At 32.7% G+C, this 20429-nt stretch overlaps 1 protein-coding gene across 1 annotated transcript; it reads left to right on the top strand.

The window, feature by feature from the left end:
* The first annotated feature begins 11616 nt into the window (after positions 1-11616).
* LOC143580451 (endoglucanase 6-like) lies at positions 11617-17142 on the top strand. Its single transcript, XM_077063468.1, has 9 exons — positions 11617-11989; positions 12155-12367; positions 12452-12652; positions 14259-14348; positions 14439-14603; positions 15236-15520; positions 15792-16140; positions 16230-16295; positions 16375-17142. The coding sequence occupies exons 1-9, from the start codon at positions 11789-11791 to the stop codon at positions 16662-16664; spliced, it is 1860 nt and encodes a 619-aa protein (XP_076919583.1). The 5' UTR covers positions 11617-11788; the 3' UTR covers positions 16665-17142.
* Positions 17143-20429: the final 3287 nt, after the last annotated feature.

Consider the following 20429-nt stretch of genomic DNA (forward strand, 5'->3'; position numbering starts at 1 on the left):
CTATTGGGTTTGTTGAGACATGCTCCAATTCTTGTAGTATACATTTTTTTGAAAGACCGATACTATTAAACGGAACAAAAACCGGGAAGACTTACAAGAAGCAAGCAACTCAAACGTACACAGAAGAAAAACGAAAAACATAGAACAAACAAACGGACAAACATATCCTTATAAATTATAATGGGAAATTAGCAAAGTTAACACGGCTCCATCTTTCCGAATCTTGTAGTATACATGTTACATTGCTTCCATTTCCTATTCATATGCTAGGAGGAATTTTTTTAATGTTCTTCACTTCACTGTTTTTCTAGTTGGTATGGAAAGGAAGAAATGTGATGCACTTTTATAAAGTTAAGTTTTCTGTTGGAAAGATCATCGAGAAGATTAAATCAAATATGTTCATGCGGATCAGTCATAGATCAAAGGTGCAATCTTCAAGTTTGAGAGGTCGGGTGATAAAAGTTGCGGTTTGGTTTACGTTTTGATTCTTATTTGATGTCATCATAATTTAACTTTTGTTTTCTTTAGCTACCGTTGTTTTTGTTTTCTTCTGTTTTTTTTTTAAATAGAAGTTATATCGTTTAAAGAATAACTATTTCAAGTTAATGAGCTTTAGCTCAACTAGTATTAGAGGGAAAATGAATATCTGGATTGGAGGTCTTAAGTTCGAATTTGATCTTAACCAGGTTTTATCGTAGTAGGCATTAGCTCGCTGGTTTTCCTAGAATATGATATTAGGCTACCTAGCGCTGTTAACGAGCATAGAAGTATAAGATCACCTTTTACCAATGAATTACCCTTAATGGCCGGCCTTTTGTTCATTGTTCATTAATAAAATAAAAAAAAAACTATTTTAAAATAAAGGTAGTTTAGCAAATATAGGCCTTGCGGGAGCCAATCGATGGTCATGTCGCATGTCACTTTAATTACTTTTCATTAAAACTCATCCGTTCTACGTTTCCTCCTTTGAGGCTTTCCCATGATTTAAAATTCAGGTTTGCGTGGATGTTACAAAGATACCCAGACATCCCTCTATACGTTCCGTATAAGATTATACAGAGGTATACGGGAACCCAATACGCCATGTATAACCTTATAATTCTCCAATGTAAATCTTAAAAAGAATATTCACAAATTTATTTATTTATTATAAATAGTGCTGATTGAATAATATGTGGATTAAATCTATTCATGATTAGTGTTGAATGGATCTATAGAACTATAGAAAGAAATTTTTTTTTCTTTGTATCATGAAAAGAAATATAATTTGGCGTTATGATATCGTTTATATCATAAGTTCACACAATTCTAATATTTGATATCTGTGTTTATCTTTTAAAAATACTAAAATTACTCTCTTCTCTACTTTTCAAAAAACTTACTAAATAATAATAAATCTATACTATAAGATGAAATATTGGTGTGATTTGAATTGTAACAATTGAATGAATGAATTGAAATTTCTTAAAGCAAGTATTATACTATAAAACACAAAAACTCAAATTTCATAAACACCTAAAGTGTGATGGTGCTCAATGGCTCATAAGCTCACACGAAGAACAAGCTCACTAGAAGTGTGAAGTGTCAATTTTACTTATTTCGTTATCAATTATCATTATTCATGTCCTGGGCGACTAAATGAAAAGCCATCATCTATTGAAGAATGCTCGAGCTTTTCTATTCGAAGGCATCCACCTCATAAAATTTGGTATAGTGCTTTCATGTATAACAGTGTTTTTCTTATTAACCATTTGCATTTTCAGGTCATACTCAACATTTCTCCAGTCTCAGCCTCGTTATACATTTTTACACAACTTTGGTTGCCTTATCCATTCCTTGAAGATATCATAGACCAAATAAACTCTCACCAAACTTACCGAAGTATGTTCCTTGCATTTTCTTGGTATACAACCCTATTCTTCAAGGATATATGTATTATGATCCTCACACTCGATCTTCATACCTATATATCTGGGCATGCCACATTAAATGAAATTATTTTCGCGATTCCTTGTTCGGATTAAGTTTGCTAGCATGATATGCCATGTCCTCTTTCTCGGTTGTTCCACCTTTTGTTATTTCATCTACATTCGACACCCTTTTCTGTTTATTCTCGATGTTCCCTTCTGATGGTCAATTCTAGTGAACACACCATCAACTCAAAACACTTTCCTACTCATGTTTCCTCTAGCTGTGTTACCAACTACCAAGTGAACCACATCCCTTTGCTTATGATTAGGGTCACTAGTCTCATCGTAGCATAGAGTACTTGTCAAAGAGTGACATCGGCTCTCGACCAATTATGCGTTCGATGTACAAGCACATCTAAGCATGTCACCTTCTTATCCGCAGAGGATGTCCCTAATGAAATCAAGACTAGCTAGCAAACCTAAGCGTTCAAGTACGAACTTAGGAAATGGATCTTCAAGCAGTTAGTCCATTACAAAATGACAACTGTTTTATATTCATTACATTCTTTTATTCGGGAGTAAAATTTATTATACCTAAATAAATATATGTGAGAGTTCTTAAAGAACTTAAAGTTACAAATAAAATACATTTATTTGGAACGACTGATATTTTTTTCCACACTCCTATTTTACTCCATATCTCAAGTTAGATTAGAACCCTAAACCTTTTGGTTGAAGACGATACGCCTTTGTAAGACCAAGCTAGGGGTTGTATGAATAAATTGCATCATCTCATGTTTAGCGACTTAGCGAGTATGGTCTACTAATTCAGTGACCCAATGACTGGTTACCCGATAAATTGGGTACCTTTAAGATCTAGTCTTGGTCAATTTTACGATTTACTTAACTTTTCAACATTTAAGTTTAAATGCTAATAAATAATTTATTAGCTCATATACTAGGTTTAATTATTATTAAGAGATGATGATCTTAATCATTGAAGACAATGTTCCAATTTTTATCATCTGCTTGGTGTTCGGAACTTTTGCACATGCTCTGCTTGTAAAGAAATTGATCAAAGTTATTTCACTATGCTATTCTTTTATATTTTAATTTACTTTGATGTTTTAAGGTCAGCAGCAGTTATTGTAAAATATTGTGACATGCTCAACACAGAGAAAAACTCAAATTAGTAACAATGCAAATGCTAAGTGATAGATCGTATCAGTAAGAGTGGGGACAACGGTGCCGGTGGTAGGAGGCTACAATGAGTGATGCTTAATGGTGACAGTCGGTGGTATGGGGCAGCAAAGACGGAGGTGGATGACATGTGGTGGGCGCTAAAGATGACCAAAGACGATTGACAAAAGTGGTTGGGATGGCGATCAACATAAGTGGCTAGTAGCGATGATTGTAAGTGGTAGTGAGTTATGAGCGGCACCAGTGGAGTGGCTAGTGATGAAAATGGTCACGTTCTAAGGGCTGTGGTGATACCTAGACAACTATGGTTGTCAATGATAGGTGAAAGCGAGGATTGTGGGAAGGGGAAATAGGCTTGAATTTGATATTTTCTGGATATTAGTTATGAATAGATAACCGATTCTTTTGTGAAAGATTACAAAACAATTTACATATTTTCACTTTGTGCTTTTTACATGTATCTTGTTAGAAAAATGGTGAATACTGAGTTGGCACCAAGTGTAAAAGTGTATCTTTCACAAACTTTGGACAAAAATATTTATATTTAACATGTGTTGATACAAGTAATAATTTATGGTTTGTATTCTACTAGCTATGTGAGATTTTCGGAACTAACCAAATCTTGTCCCAAACGATGTTAAAATAAATGAAATACCGATACTCAACAATGAAAATGTGAAGGAAAAAGAGTAGTATGTGTAGAACATTATCCATATAAAAGGGGAGGAGAGCATTAAAGTAGTACATACATGGGAGTCTTTCTTAGTTCTTATTGTTTTCTTAAGACTAACACAAGTGCGGGCCTTAACATAACTCATATATTGTGTTCTTTTGATTTTTTTTTCTTATGTGTATCGTGAAACAAACTTTAAGATGTTTTAAAACAGCTAACTCATACTCATATAACATATTAATCGTATTTCTAGTATATATATTTGTTCATACTAAACTTTTCTCTCAATACTATTTTATACTACCAGGGCTACAAAATTACAAAGTATCAAAAAAAATAAACTTTTTAAGTACATGGGAAAAATTGTGAAGGAAGAAAAATATCTAGAATTTAGTTATATACAAATATATAAAGTGGACCTTAAGACATTGCGAGGAACCAAACTTGTCCCCAAGGACATTTTGGACAATATGAGTCTGGCCTAGTAAACTTGTAAACTATATCACATGAGATCTTTGTAGGGTATATGTCCTTTAATTTGATTATGATTGACACGTGTGGAACCCATTTCCGATCATTAAATGCATACTTTTAGGTTGTTTACATTCTCTTATGTGATACCGAAAATCCATTGTCACGTATATAATTTTTTGTTGTTATCTTCTATGTGGGTAAAGTTAACTAGAAGAATTCTTTCACATGTTGTGGTGAGAATTCGATATATACTTAACATACCAAATTAATAAAAGTTATCAATGCACAGTTCCGAGTAACAAAAGTTTATGATATTGTTTCGGTAATGTTAGCGAAAAAATATGAAACAGAATTGTATTTAACCCAAAAACCGTAAAACTGAATGGTGGTGCATATAGTGATGTTGTTCAAGCGGTACCGATTTGATAAAAAAATGCATGCATTAAAAATTATGAAGCTTATTTTCTATGGTTTGATTACACAAAAATTGTCACGCAACTAGAAAATAAACTCGTGATATGCCCAAATGATATCATCACGTGTTTTATATCAATTGAAAACCATACAAACAAATACCTATATTGGTTCTTATTATAATCGGAAACCATAGAAAAAGCATACTGGCACAAGTTCCAATAATACCGACACCAATACTGATTCTATATAGTCGGTATGGTACAATGTACGGTACAAAAAGTAGAAACTACTGAACCTGAATAGTATCAAAACCAAAAATTGAATAGCAACATCAGTATCGATGTTGTTTGAGCGGTATTAGTTTGTTAAAATCTATGTGTGTTACAAAATTAAAAGAATTATTTTTAGTAGTTTGATTACACAAAAGTCGTTTCGCGTAACCCAAAAAATTAACTCATGATATGCCCAAAAGGTTATCAACATATGTTGTACATCGACCAAAACCATAAAATTATCACCATATGTTGTAACCCAAAGTATTAACGCACGATACTCTTTTAAACTCTTTCCTACCCATTTGGTTCTCTATCTACGACCCATCTCTAACATTTAGAGAAATATAGAAAAGTGTTCTTTAGATACAAAAGGTTTTTAAAAAATGAGATATAAAAATAATCATTAACTAATGATGATTTTTAGTTAAATTATAAAACCTACCGTTAATGCTCTTACACAATGATTTACGAAAATAGAATAAGACAAACATTATGACAAATTGTTCAGCTGATCGGTGAAAAATTTTGTTATCATGCTGGAAGATTCATGATCTTCGGTAAGATAGTTTCCGTGAAGACTCAAGATATGTTTAGTAGCTTTTGATGAAAAGTGATAATGTGTGATGAAAATAGTGAGATGTTGAGAGTAGTGATGAAGGAATGAAAGACCCTTATAGTTCATATAGTATATTTTTGCGAAATCTCATGACGTATCAAATGGTTAAGGAAATCTCGTGTCGTATTAAATAATTGGCGCAAATTTATGTCGTATCAAATTATTTGCGTATAAAATAATTTTTTTTTTTAATTCAAAAAAACCTGTATCTATAGTTGTACTGATAACTTCTACGGACCATCAGATAACTTTACATAAACTTGCAAAATTGACAATATATGCAACACGTATAATTAGGGATGAGCTCGGTACTGGCACCGGAACCGAAAATACGGATACCGAAAATCTTCAAAAATGGATATCGGTATGCTCGGTACGGTAACCGTACCAAAGACAAAAAAAAATCTGTAAAATAACAATATCGTACCGATCCCGAAACCACAAAAATTTGGTATTAAATTAGTGTCAAGCGTACCTGGTACCATTTGCTCATTATACGTATACGATGGATGTCAGTGAGCAAATGGATACACTTTTAAATAAAGTCACTCAAGATATTTAGGGTTATATACTTATATGAGTCATGTAACTTTGCAAAATCTGACTAATATGACGTGACATTGATTTGCGAAAGTTATAAAAGGATACATGCTCTATAACGTGGGCCACGTATTGAAATGTAAACTTGGGGTGATGTATTATGTATATATATGCAGCCATTGTATTATAAAAAAAAGGTAGGATAATAAGTTGTAGCGAAATGGGAAATTGTGTATGTGGTTTCAACTTTAATAAAAGCGTAAGTTGAAAAATGAATAGGATTGTGCACTTTTAACACTCTTTTTGTTTACCCCTTTCCATGTGAAATACGGACCCACTCTCACCAAGATATCCATTTTCTTCACCCTTTTTTTTAATCATTCCAAATAATTAATTAGTAATTAGTCCTCCGATTTTATCAAACTTTCAGTCTTAGCCCTTAGGTGCATACGTAACCAGTTAATGGGTCTCTTAGTCATATATGTAACCTTGTTGGAAATCAATACCAAGATCTTAACTTTTACATATCTAAGATAAAAGAAAATGGTAATAATTTTAGTCCTATAATTTGAAGTCAATATACTGCTTCATTTATGCTATAAAGTCTAGTTTTCCTCTCAAATATTTTGTTTTTATCTTGAATATGATATTTGTGTGTGTAGAAAAGTCTTAAATAATTAGTTATTGTGTTGGAAAGTATGTTGGTTGTTAGAACGACTAAAAATGTTTGGTTTGATTAATACAATTTGAAAGATCATATTGTAAATTATTCATTGCAGTTTGTACTTACAAACCCAAATACCGATTAACCCAACTTAAATAAACTCGAAACCGATTAACCCGAATCTCATTTGGAGTCTTGGTGGTCGAAATATCGAATGCGAGTATCAAGTCAAAAATTTACATGAGGACTAGTCAATAAGCGATCATCAACTAGAAAAATATTTTTGGAAAAATATATGAATGCGACATTGTGACAGGATCATGAAATCGGAAAAAAAACATTAATGAAATTTCAAAGAATATGGAATAATGAAAAATATATCACGATTATACGAAAGTTTGCCTGTCATGTTAAATGTATGTACTAGAGCCCATCGAACCAAGATCTAATGAATCTATCTCTATTTAAAAATCTACTCCTGGATATATAGTGAGATGAGACACTATAATTTAATATCCAAGATATACAATACGTAGAGGTGTGCATCATAACTCAGAAGTCAGAATAATGCATGTCGATGAGTGTCTGACATCAATTAGGACTTATGAATTGCACATGAGATGTACACACTTAACAATATTCGAACATACATATGCCTTAATATTTAGAAATTTTACACATATAGTGGCTTATTATAAAGAGTTCAATCCTAAAGCATATTTCATCTTCTTGTTCATTATTCTCTCTGGGGTGAACATAAATCATGTAAGATTCGTGAGACCTGATTCGGCCTAACCCGGTTATATACAATAGGGTCGATTCCCGAGTTTTATGAATACCAGGAATGTGAACGTTTTCTCTTTACGTACACCGGGTAATACTCGTGAAGCTCACGATTCTGAATTGAACAAATCTGATTATTTACAAAGGTCGGTTTCCAAGTCCTGGAATTGAAAGTACAATTAAAAGGGTCTGGATTGGATCTCGTAGGTCTGGCCTGTTTACACACCCCTAATTCTATTGTCATCACTCCGCCGGTTATGGTGAAGATAGCATTAGATAAAATAACTAAATGCAAACTCAACGTAATAATATAGCTGATATGTTTTTGGAAATACAATTATAAAAGTAATAAATACTATTTAAAACTTTTTTTTTCATATTAACTTATTTTTCCCGGATTTTTCGCTGTTACAATTAAATAAATAAATCTATAATATATATAAACGAAAGCCTTTAAAAACTCTCTGGTTACTCCCTAAATTCTCTTAAGCCACCAGATTGCTTTATTTGTAAATGGAGGCTTCTTTTGCATTTGATCTGAATTCAGGGGTATGGGTCTCACCAAACCCAGATATCTCTTAAATGGGTTATAACACCTTATTAAATTAAAAAATTAATCTTACCAAATATTTGATGTGAAAATCCTATAAAATAGGGATATACTAAATATTAATATCCAGTTTAAAAAAAAAGATATTATTTATAATTAAGAAACAATTTTATAGTTAGAAAAAATAAGCGGGTCATGGGCCATCAAATTCAGATAGCTTTTAAATGGGTTAAACATATAATTTATTTGTTAAACTCTTTCAACATCAAACCCTAATGGGGTGTTTGGGATTCCTTATTTTTTTCCTTCTTATAACTTATTAACTTTTATAATTTAAAAAGGTGTTTGGTAATGTGACTTTTTTAAGTTTTTAAAGAATGGAAAAGGATGTTTTGATAAGTTTGGAGGGACTAACTTATCAAAAACAACTTATATAAGTCAACAGGAGGTGCATATAGGAATCCCAAACATGGCCTAAGTATATATTAACTTTCTTAAAATAAAGAAATTTAAAATACAAAAAATAAATATTAAAAAACGAAAAATGTAAAACAACTTTATACGAAGGGGATAAAATCTAGTTCTATTATAAAATAAAATTATATTCGGACAATCGGACACATATCGTTCGCAGGAAATGAAACCAAGCAAAACCCAAATGCTTGTGTAGTTATGTTCTGTCTCTTTCTCTTCTCTCTCACCGCTTCATATCTTCCAATAAACAAAAAAATAAAATTATTCAAAACAGCTACCATTTATTGATTCAATAATTTGCATCTTTTTACTGTTTAGTTGCTCATTATAACCGTTGAAACTTACTAAAATTAGTTCCCGTAATTAATAAATAACCAACCAAAATTTAATATCAAATCCTTTTGTAGACTCACCATTAAAATCATTTTAAATGACTTTAGTAAAATTGAATAACCGTAGATGATTATTTTGAAGATATGTCAATGATATTGGCCAATTGGTTGACATAAGGCATACAAAGAATTTATATTAAAAATGAAAAGGTTTTTGGGTTTAACTCTCGCATATAACAAAAGACAAAAAAGAAAATAAATAAATAAAATAGGGGGTTTCGTATTAGATCATTAAGTTTTTCACATGCGGTGGGTTTCCTCCTAAAGATGAATGGAGATGATCGGGTAAGTTAGTGACCCATCAATGATCCAAATAGTCGTTTTAAAAAAAGGATTGCTTTAAACATATAAGATTTTTTCTAAGTGAGAATTTAGAGAAAAAATTTATTAAATATATGCAGTGTTGCAAAAATCCCAATTAGGCGTCGATTAATCCCTGATTAATCGCTAGTCCCCACTTTGCTAATTAATTTTGGGCTAATCAGCCAATTATTCAATCAATGATCAAATCCAGCCACAATCAGCATTAATTGGAATTAATCGGCTTTTTCTACCGAGGTTCTGGCCAAAATCGGCGGTTTTCAACGATATTCTAACCAAAATAAGCGGTTTCCTGTGAGATTCCAGCAAAAACCAGCAATTTCCAACGAGATTCTAGATAAAATGTGTTTGCCTATGTATAAAACTGAAAATTATGTATAAAAATATGTGCGTGTATATATAAAACTGCAAAATATTAAATTAAAGTCTGATTCGATTAATCTCGATTAATCCTGATTAATCTCGATTATTCCTGATTGATAACTAGTCACCATCCCATCGTCCGACTAGCGACTAGCAGTTTTTACAACACTGAATATCCACATTATGCTCTGTCTCTTTAAGCTTATTTTAACTATTAATTTCTTTTTTAATTCTTGTTTTCTTTGAGACTTGAACATACAATATTTTCTGTAAGTGTGAATTTAAACAAACTAGCGTAAATTAGGTGTGTTATATATAATGATAATAATAACAATAATAAGGGAAATTCTTAAAATGGTTCTTTTAAGGAGAGAAAAACCCAAAATATCACTTACGTTTTCAACTTAATTCCGTCTTCTCCGATCATTTTCAACCTTGGTCTCCTTTGTACAATTTCAAATATGTATTGGAAATTTAAATAAGTGTCTTTTTGAACCAAAACCGTCTCCTCAGACAACTCAACTTCGTCTTCTCCAATCATTTTCAAGTCAACTTCGTCTCCTCCGACCATTTTCAACTCCACTTTGTCTCCTCCGACCATATTCAACACAATTTTGTCTCCTCCGACTATTTTCAAACGTACAATTTCAACTCAAAATAGGGGGGGGGGCATTTTTGAAACTTCATTTTCTCTATAATATCTCAAACCAAATCTGTCTCCACCGACAGATTTTAAGGGTTGCGTTGGGAAGTTTTCAGGAAAAAAAGAAAAAGATTATTTTGCGTTTCTCTAAAAATAAGCTATTTTAAGAATTTTCAAAATAAAGTCTCACAATAAAATGTCATGTCATCAATTTTGATAAAAAAAACAACCTAATTATGAAAGTCGATCCTAAGTTTTAAAAATTTGATATTACTCTAATATTCCTAAAACAATAAGAAAAACTTTGAAATTGGTTAACTAGTAGAAGTAAAGTAAACAAATTGAAATCGTTTTAACTATTATATATATATCAAAAACCAAAAATTACTCCTCTTACTAGACTTATTATTCATGAAATCATCAATTTTCAACCACTCATTTTTGATGATATAGTCCAAGTTATTAGGTAAGTATTCTTAGTATCCTCTGTTAAGTGGATTTTGTTTACATGCAGAGTCACAAAGATCAGCTGTTGATCCTTTCTATAGCACAAAACTAATTCTGGATTGTACGCAGTTAATTTACATGATCTAATTTTTGTGAAATCTGAAGGTGAGTTTCTTGGTGTAAAATTGTATAGATAGTATTAGATAATTTATTTGTTTTCTAACTTAAAATGTTACTCCAGCGTTACGACTATTTTGTAAGATTATAAAGAAATTTTTTTAAAATACTTAAAGCAAAGTAGCAAACTATAAGTTTGGGCCACGGCGTGTAACAAGTTGGTTTGGCTGCAATAACATTCATTCTGCCCGTCGTAGACACCGTAAAATCAAACCATAACAACCGCATGTAGCAACGCGCGGGTAAGAACCTTGTTAAAAAGAAAAAGAGAACATCATTACTATTCAAGTTAGGTACAAAAACAATGCTTTAATTTACTAGACCAGATCAGAAATCGAATCTTTGGTTCGGTTCAACACTCTTAAACAACTACTTTTCTACTGAATAGGTTCGCATTTTGTAACGTTTTTTTTTTAATTCTTTTCGGTTAGTAAAATCACATGTACACTTTTTATTAATCTTTTTGTTTTAAATCTTTCTTTTTTTTCGAACTACTTTTAATCAAGTAATAATAATTTTTTTAATTTGTTGATAATCCCATACCGTCTTTGTTTTATTATTAATTATGTGAATAAAAGTACAAAAATGTATTGGATTACATCGAAACAGAAGGCAAGCAGGCAACAAGCTGCACCGTCTTTTAAACCGTTAAACCAATAAACACCCCTCATACAAGCACCCGTTACAAATCTACAATAACATTGGTAAAAAGTCATACTAGTGTCACATTAACACCTTCTCCTCCATATATACTCCTCTTATGCTCATCTCTCTTCACCATCATCTCTCTCTGAACCCCCCTTCCAAATTCAAAACTGGTTTATCACACAATTAAATTGATAAACCAAACCAACATTGCCAATTCAACAATGGCAACACTCACCAGAGTAACCACTATGTTCATGCTTCTAGCAATGGTACCTTTAGCTTTAGCCGGCGGACACGACTACGGTCAAGCCCTCTCCAAAAGCATCCTCTTCTTCGAAGCGCAAAGATCCGGTTACCTTCCCGATAATCAACGAGTTCATTGGCGCGGAAACTCCGGTCTACTCGATGGCAAAGCCAGCGGGGTATGTAACAAGACTTAAATATTTTATTTTACGGCAAACAGACAACAGGCTGCGCTACACTTTTATATACATAATTTAGCTAGTGTAACAAACTTTAACCTAAATGACATTACGCATATACATAATCTAACTGTGTAAATTAATCTGGGGAATTTGGTTGTGAAGGTGGATTTGGTTGGAGGATATTATGATGCAGGGGATAATGTGAAGTTTGGTCTTCCAATGGCCTTCACGGTGACAATGATGTCATGGAGTATTCTGAAGTACGGTTCGCAAATGGCGACTAGTGGCGAGCTCGGTCACGCCATGGATGCGGTTAAATGGGGGACTGATTACCTCATCAAAGCTCATCCTGAACCTCGTGTGTTATACGGAGAAGTAATTAATTAATTATTCATTGTTGCCATAATTTTATTCAATTGTGACTTTTTATCCAATTTGATGTTTTTTTGGTTGCTTTAGGTTGGAGATGGTAACACGGATCATTATTGTTGGCAAAGGCCGGAGTATATGACGATGTCACGAAGTGCTTATAGAGTTGACGTGAATAATCCTGGATCTGACCTTGCTGGAGAAACCGCGGCCGCAATGGCCGCGGCTTCGATTGTTTTTCACCGGTCGAACCCTGCGTATTCAAGGGAGCTTCTAACACATGCTCACCAGGTCAGTTGGGCTACTACTGTCCTTTTCTTTGTTTCATTCTCTTGCCACTTGTGGTTGCAAGAGTACAAGTCATTAAGCAAAAGGTGCAACCACTTGTTGCATTGTCTTTTAATTATGCCAGAAAATCAAAGTCAGCAGAATAAAATATATTTTTAGCTAGTCCACACTAAAAGTATTAATTTTTTTATGAAAATAAAATTTTAATTATTTTATATATTAAAACATTTTAGGAAGGTTAAATTATTAGAAAACATTAAAACATATCCTTGAGAAAAGAAAGAAACAATAAACAGGTAATATTATATTTTTAAAAGGTTTAATAATGTATAAATAATTTTGAAGACGCATAAATTACTTGATTTTATAAATTACTTTAAATAAATGTACAAGTTGTCTACACATTGTAGTAACTTGCTTATTCACACTTCGAATCGGTTATGAATTATAGAGGTTCACATGGGATGTGTCCGTTTGTACAACTAGTTACAATCACAATTAATATTACATAAATAATAATAAAGAATTGTAATAAATTTGATTCCATTTATGTATTTTAATTAACACATGGGTGGGTGAATAAATAAATAATTACCATGTATATAAATATAATATTCCATATATAATCCTTTAAAATTCTAATTGATGGAGTTTTTGTCACGTGGCTAATTTCGATATTTAATAACTAAAACCAATTTGTTTTGTTTAATAATTACATCTTTCTAAATAAACAATTAAGAAAACCTCAAAAAATGAAATTAAAAATGAATATTCATATGTTATTTGTTTGATGTTTTACTTAGACCATCTCCAACGGTTTCTTGTTCAAACCAGCCACATCACTGTCATATTAGCTTTCTTAAAAACCACTTTTTTACTCCAACAATACACCTTCTCAAACTATCTTTACATTTCTACATCATCACTTTCTTTTATATTAGACTATCATTTATATTTATTTTAAATAAGAATTTCACAATACTATAAAATCCTTAATTTTTATAATTTATATTTAACTAAATAGCAATATAATAAAAATGGAGTAAAAAATTTATTCGTTAAACAAACTGTTACGTAAAAAATAAAAAAAACAAAAAAAATAAAAAAATTTGAAATAAATATAAAAAATATTTATATAGGTATTTTTAATATATTTTATAAAAATAAATATGGGTATATATATATATATATATATATATATATATTTATGTGTGTGTAGGGTGTAAGATGTGATGCTTGAGACCCACATCAGATGGATTTTGATGGTTTGAAAAACCAAACCTCAAGCCTTGGTTTTTTATTTAAACCAATACTCCAATTGTCTAGTTGGTTTTTAGGTTAGTTTGAACCAAACAAAAACCATCAATAAAGATAGTCTTACAAAGTGACAAGTGGGGATCATGGAACTCTATCACGGACAATGTGACGCTCACGGTACTAAAATAACAGTTGAACACCGCTTGCCACGTGATAGTTGATACCATTCACTGTCGGTGTGTTGTACCGTACTCACCACTAATGCACACTCCACCTCACTTTTTAACTTACCCTTACACGTGTCACTTTACAGTTTTAACAACTCATGTACAAACAAACTTGTTCTGTTCAGCTCTTCGACTTTGCCGACAAATACCGAGGTAAATACGGCAGCAGCATCTCCGTGGCACAGAAATACTATAGATCTGTCAGTGGATACGCCGTACGTGATTTTAACCCAAACTCACTTATTTACTTAAATGCCATTTGTTTAATTATTAATATATATTTTAAATATTATTTTTGTTAAAAGGATGAATTGCTTTGGGCTGCTGCTTGGTTATACAAGGCAACTAACGAGCAATATTATCTTGATTACTTGGGGGAAAATGGTGATGCCCTTGGAGGGACCGGGTGGGCAATGACGGAGTTTGGTTGGGACGTTAAGTATGCCGGAGTTCAGACCTTCGCCGCGATGGTAATATGTTATTACAACAAGTTTTTACCCTGGAATATGCGGTGTAATTGATTGAAATGTGTTTGGGTCAATTTGAGTCGGTGTCAAAACTGATAACTTTTATAAAACGTATTGGACAAGAGTTGTTTCGAGTCGATTTTGGGTCCAAAACGAATCAAAAACCAAAAACTCAGTTTTGGATTTATGAAAAATGTTCGATTTCAGTGTTTTCAGTTTTCAAACGGCTTGGTTTCGGTTTTTTTGAGTGTTATCATTAGTAATGGGATTAGAAAATTTTAGACTGAAATTCTGAAAAGTGATCCAAAATAATAAATTTTGGCCTATTTAGCTCTAAAGATTTTGGACTACACAATTTATTTGTTTTTCTATAAATTATAAACATTCAAAAATAAAATTTTAAAATCTATTAATTAAATAATAAAAATTAAAGTTGGTTCGGTTCGGTTATTCCCGTTTTCGGTACGTTCAAAACCGATACCCAACCGTAAATTTGGTTTTTGTGGAAATATAAAATCAAATCGTCGGTTTTGAGTTTGGTTTGATTATTTTGCTAATTTGCTTACCGATCGATTATATCGGTTTCATCATTTTGAGCATATATCTCATAACCGTTTGTTAAAAATTGTGTGCAGCTTCTATTGGGAGGGAAAGCTGGTGATCACGCACCAGTTTTCGGAAAGTACCAGGAAAAGGCAGAGATGTTCATGTGTTCGTGCATGGGGAAGGCTAACCACAACGTTCAAAGAACTCCCGGTGGTTTAATATTCCGACAACGGTGGAACAATTTACAGTTTGTCACAAGTGCGTCTTTCCTCCTTACCGTCTATTCCGACCACTTAACATCTGCCCGGAAAGACCTGCAGTGTGCTTCGGGCAGCGTTGCCCCCTCGGAGCTTCTAGCATTTGCCAAGTCACAGGTAATAATAATGTTGGTGTTCCTCGTTAAGCTAATTGAACAATATTCTTTGTTCATTTTCGTTCACTTATTAAATAAACACACAGTTCAATGAAGATTGAAAATTTTTGAATCTTTACAAAACAATTGTTGGAAAATATTTTGAATCTTTGTACCAGAATAAAGATTTTTTTTTTTTTTAGAATCTTCATATAACAATTTAGAATCTTTGTATGCAATAAAGATTGAAAGTTTTTAGAGTCTTTATATAACACAAGATTGAAAACATTTAGGTGGACTACATTCTTGGAGACAACCCAAGGGCAACAAGCTACATGGTTGGATACGGAAACCACTACCCGCAACAAGTTCACCACCGTGGGTCCTCAATTGTGTCAATTAAGGTTGACCCGTCGTTTGTTAGCTGCAGAGGCGGTTATGCAACATGGTTTAACCGAAAAGCAAGTGACCCAAACCTGCTAACTGGTGCCATTGTCGGTGGTCCTGATGCATATGATAACTTTGCTGATCAAAGAGATAACTATGAGCAGACCGAGCCTGCTACTTATAACAATGCACCCCTTCTTGGAATCTTGGCTAGGTTAAGTGGTGGTCGTGCTGCCAATAACCAACTCCTACCCGGTAAATTTTGTCACATATTTGTTTGTTGAAATGCCATCTAAATCCATTGGTTTTCAATCTTTATATAAATTTTGCGTGCTGTTTTTCAGTTGAGGTACCTCTTCATAAACCTATTGCTGTTCAACCAAAGCCAAAGCCAGTATCCACGTCTACAGGTACGAATTCAACCCTAACTAATATCATGTTTTTCTTGTTCAAATATTTTATAAATTTGTTACCTTTATCTTTCTTTAGCTCCTGTTGATATCAATCAAAAGGCAACTACATCATGGGTATCGAATGGAAAAACATACTACAGATATTCAGTAATAGTTACCAACAAATCAGGCAAGACCATCAAGAACTTCAATCTAACCGTTTCTAAGCTCTACGGTTCACTTTGGGGTCTCACCAAGACCCCAAGCGGTTCCTACGGGTTCCCAAAATGGGTCAACTCGTTGCCAGCCGGCAAAAGCATAGAGTTTGTGTATATCCATAGCGCACCTTTTGCTGACGTGTCAGTTTCCACCTACACATTGGTCTAAAGTTCAAGATTAAGTTAAAAGAGACCAATAATATAGTCGTTCAAACAAGTTTTATGCGCGGTTTGTGGGAATTATGAAACTATACAAAAGGGTTAAAGCTAGTGAAGGGAAGTGGTTGTAATTAGGTGGTTTGTTTTTTGGATGTTTGAAATAAGGTGTGAAGAATAGAGGAAGAAAGGAGTGAAGAGAGTTTAATATTATTACAAGAGTGTTCATCCTCTTTCACCTCCTCTTTCATTAGGTCTTATTTTTGTCATATGGAAAGAGAGTGGCATTATGCAATGGAGTGAGTATACAAGAAGTTATATATACTGCTCAACAGGGTATAAAGAGAGATCAGATTTGTGTTTTTATGCTTTTGTTTTTGTGTTTTTTTCTTTCAACTTCAAAAGAGGTTTGAAGTCGTCTGTTTCTTTGTCTTATGCAGTTGTTTAATGTAAATTTGACAACATCCTTTTAATTATATGCAATATGAATATAGGTTGTGCAACTGGCTTGTCTTTGTGTTATTCTTGTTTTTTTTCTATTTTAGTTTTAACATAAGCTAGGAGATGTTTATGCCATCCTGATGTCATGTCATGTCATTATACTTCAAATTGTAATCAGTAATCAGCCTAGTTAAACGGAAACAAAGTAGGTTAAACCTAACATGACCAATTTATTAAATATACAAGACACGACAACCTAAAACCTGAATATCTTTAAGTCGGGTTAGAATGTTATGGAGTACCCCCATTTCATATTGACCTTAGCAATTAGGATTTCAAATGAACAATTTTACTCAATCTCTCAAAGTCATACAATCATGTAAATGCTTAAAGCAATACTTAAACTACAAAATTAAGTATAAAAGTAACTTTCAAAACCAGCTTAACAAAAACTCATTATAATATTTTCAATGCTAATTTGTATGTATCATTGGTCACCTAAATAATACAAGATAATTCAGTATGATTAATAATGCAAACCAAATGTACGTCACATGCCGCACATGGACCTGTGTGTGGTTTAGACCCCATATGAGAATCCTTACATTACTTCAAAGCACCCCATATATGAATACTTGGATCTATCGCATCCCAATGTATTAATTACCATAAAAACATGTTGAGAATGTATCTTCAATTCAAAAACTTAAATAGTATAGTATTTAAACCAATAAGCATTGAAGTCTTGAGAATAGCCGAACAAGAATACATAAGGTCACCGTGTTACTTCACCGCTAAACTACCATATAAAAATAGGGATACATGCTTCGAATCGATGTATTATACTTCGGGTTATTCGGGTCAACCCGAATTTGGGTATTTCAACCCAAATACCGACCCGAATATTTTATCTTGGGTTCGGGTAAGGAGTTTAATCGGTTCGGGTGAATTTGGGTCGGGTTATTCGGGTCTCGGGTCACTTCGGTTCGGGTTCGTTATTCGGGTAAGGTTAAAAAACACATCCCTACATCCAGCATCATCAACTTCCAGCCCAATAATACTTCAAGCACAACAACCCCCCGATGACAAGCCCAAAACATATGCAAATAAACATAAAAGATCATTAAACAACCAGCCGACATATTTTACATATAAAATTGATAAAGACAGGTTACTTTTAACACCCCTCAATTTGATATCCAAACATAATCAAAGAATTACACATGACACTATGTTTAATCAATAATTCTTTTGTAAACAAATATGAAGTACCACACTGTAATATCAACTTTCCAAAGAAACTTTAAATCCACAACTCAACATAACTCTTGAAAGTTAACAACTCAAAAAAAAACATTTTGATTAAAAAAACATATGATCAAAGAAGTATTACAAGATCGTTGGATTAAATTTATAAATCTAACATATAATCGAATAAAGAATTACATGATATCCAACTATCATAGAACAAAAACTGAAGCCTCACAAAGTTCTACCATAATAACATAAATATAGTAAGAATTTCTAAGAAACAAACCATGTGTAGAAGAAACCACACTAGTTGATCCTCTTAACCAAATTGCCTTTTTTCTTATTTATTTTTCATTTTGTTTTTACAAAAAAGCTAAAACATACAAAGAACTATTTCAATAACAGCCATCTGTATTCAATGTTTTATAACACATTGTAAAACAAAAAACATTCAAATTTGACCGTAAACTTTGAATCCACATAATTAAACCTAAGTATTCATATGCATCAACTTAATATAATTAAACCTTTTACTAGTTCATAAAACCATAACATCAAATAAATCCCAAGTCAAAATCAAACTTCAACAAAGGTTCATCACACCTAGATAGTCTATAATTTCTAGCCAAGCATTGTAAAATCAAGCAAACCAATCATAAAGGAATCCACGGTGAAAAATAATGTAAACGGAAGAAAATAGGTGATAAAACCCGTAGTCTTCGTTCTTGATTTCGAGGAGCACATCACCGAATGATTTCGAGCCTCCAAAATTTGTCCAAATCGGCTGGTGTTCGTAGGTTCTCCTTAGGGTTAAGTTTAGGGGTGCTTATATATGTTTTCTGGACCCAAAACTGGTTAAAACGAGAGAACATTATGCGAAACTGGGCTCCTCGCGTCACGTGACAAGGATTGCACCCCCTCATCGCGCGGTGCGGCGTGCTAGGGGGTGGGAGCTGATCGGTCCGGTCCGTTCCGGTTCAATCCTGGTTGGTCCAGTTCGTTTCCTGATCCTCCGGTTCTCCGTTTTAGCTTGTTTTTCGCTCTTTTTAACCACGATCAACCTCCGGAACCTACATTATTCAAATGGTTAGTAATATACAAATTCTAATAAAAACCGAACAAAAACTAATAAAATATTAAACAAACTATGTACAGGAATTATATATATTTAGCATTATATCATTTACATAACATGTACTTGCAGATATATGGTTTGATTAAACTCAAATAATCCAAAATTTTCTTTAGAAACAAATATTGAAACCCTTTACACGAACCACAAAGTAAAACCCATCAGCGAACAACACAAAACAAAATTCGAACCATGAAAAATGTCCAACATATCCATAAACAAAAACTAATTTGCAATTAATTAAAACCTTGGAAAAGCTTAAACACACATGAACATAGTCAACATACTTTATATGACCATTTCAGTTCATTAGATTGACATAATACTATACTTGAAATTAAGAGAGGGAAAGGTCTCGGGATACTGAAATTAAGTTATGTAAGAGAACCAAACAAATGTGTTGTTCGGTTCCTAGAACAATACCAAATAATTTAACATTATCTTCCATACACGTAAGCTATAAAAATAATAATTTATAATACAATCATATAAGAAAATAATAAACTTGAAGATCACATTTGTTACCTTCTGGTAGCGTTATGGCAGGGGTGTGAAATGTATCCAATAAATTAATAGCTTTGTTCGTTAGGAATTGGGATCAGGTACTAGACCATTGGATTTCGATGAATAATATCACGAAATTAAACGATGGATGAATTAGTTGATTTAGGTTATTTGTTAACGATGAACAATTTTGTTTCATAAAAAAAGTAATTTTGGAATAAATGGTCAGTCACATATGCTCGATTACTCACATATGTTCTTCCGATTTGTATCATGCTCGATGAATTAATTGATTGTAATTGCTAAATTGAGAGTGAATTTAGATTCAGGTTATCTACAATTTTTCACCATGTGAAATTGGAAACCATGCCTAATACAGTAGCGCACATTAATGTACGATAAACTATTATAGTACAGCAGCTCACCACTACATAATTAAGTGCAATACTA

This window comes from Bidens hawaiensis, unplaced genomic scaffold, assembly GCF_021521415.1.
Source record: "Bidens hawaiensis isolate Kalapana, Puna unplaced genomic scaffold, B.hawaiensis_p1.1 tig00030492_1, whole genome shotgun sequence".
NCBI classification, from domain to species: Eukaryota; Viridiplantae; Streptophyta; class Magnoliopsida; order Asterales; family Asteraceae; genus Bidens; species Bidens hawaiensis.

Excerpts from the sequence above, each read along its gene's own strand:
- LOC143580451 (XM_077063468.1), top strand. The coding sequence starts at position 11,789 with ATGGCAACACTCACCAGAGTAACCACTATGTTCATGCTTCTAGCAATG. Across the intron at positions 14,349-14,438 it reads GATCTGTCAGTGGATACGCC|GATGAATTGCTTTGGGCTGC; the intron begins GTACGTGATTTT and ends TTTTGTTAAAAG. Across the intron at positions 16,141-16,229 it reads CAATAACCAACTCCTACCCG|TTGAGGTACCTCTTCATAAA; the intron begins GTAAATTTTGTC and ends GCTGTTTTTCAG.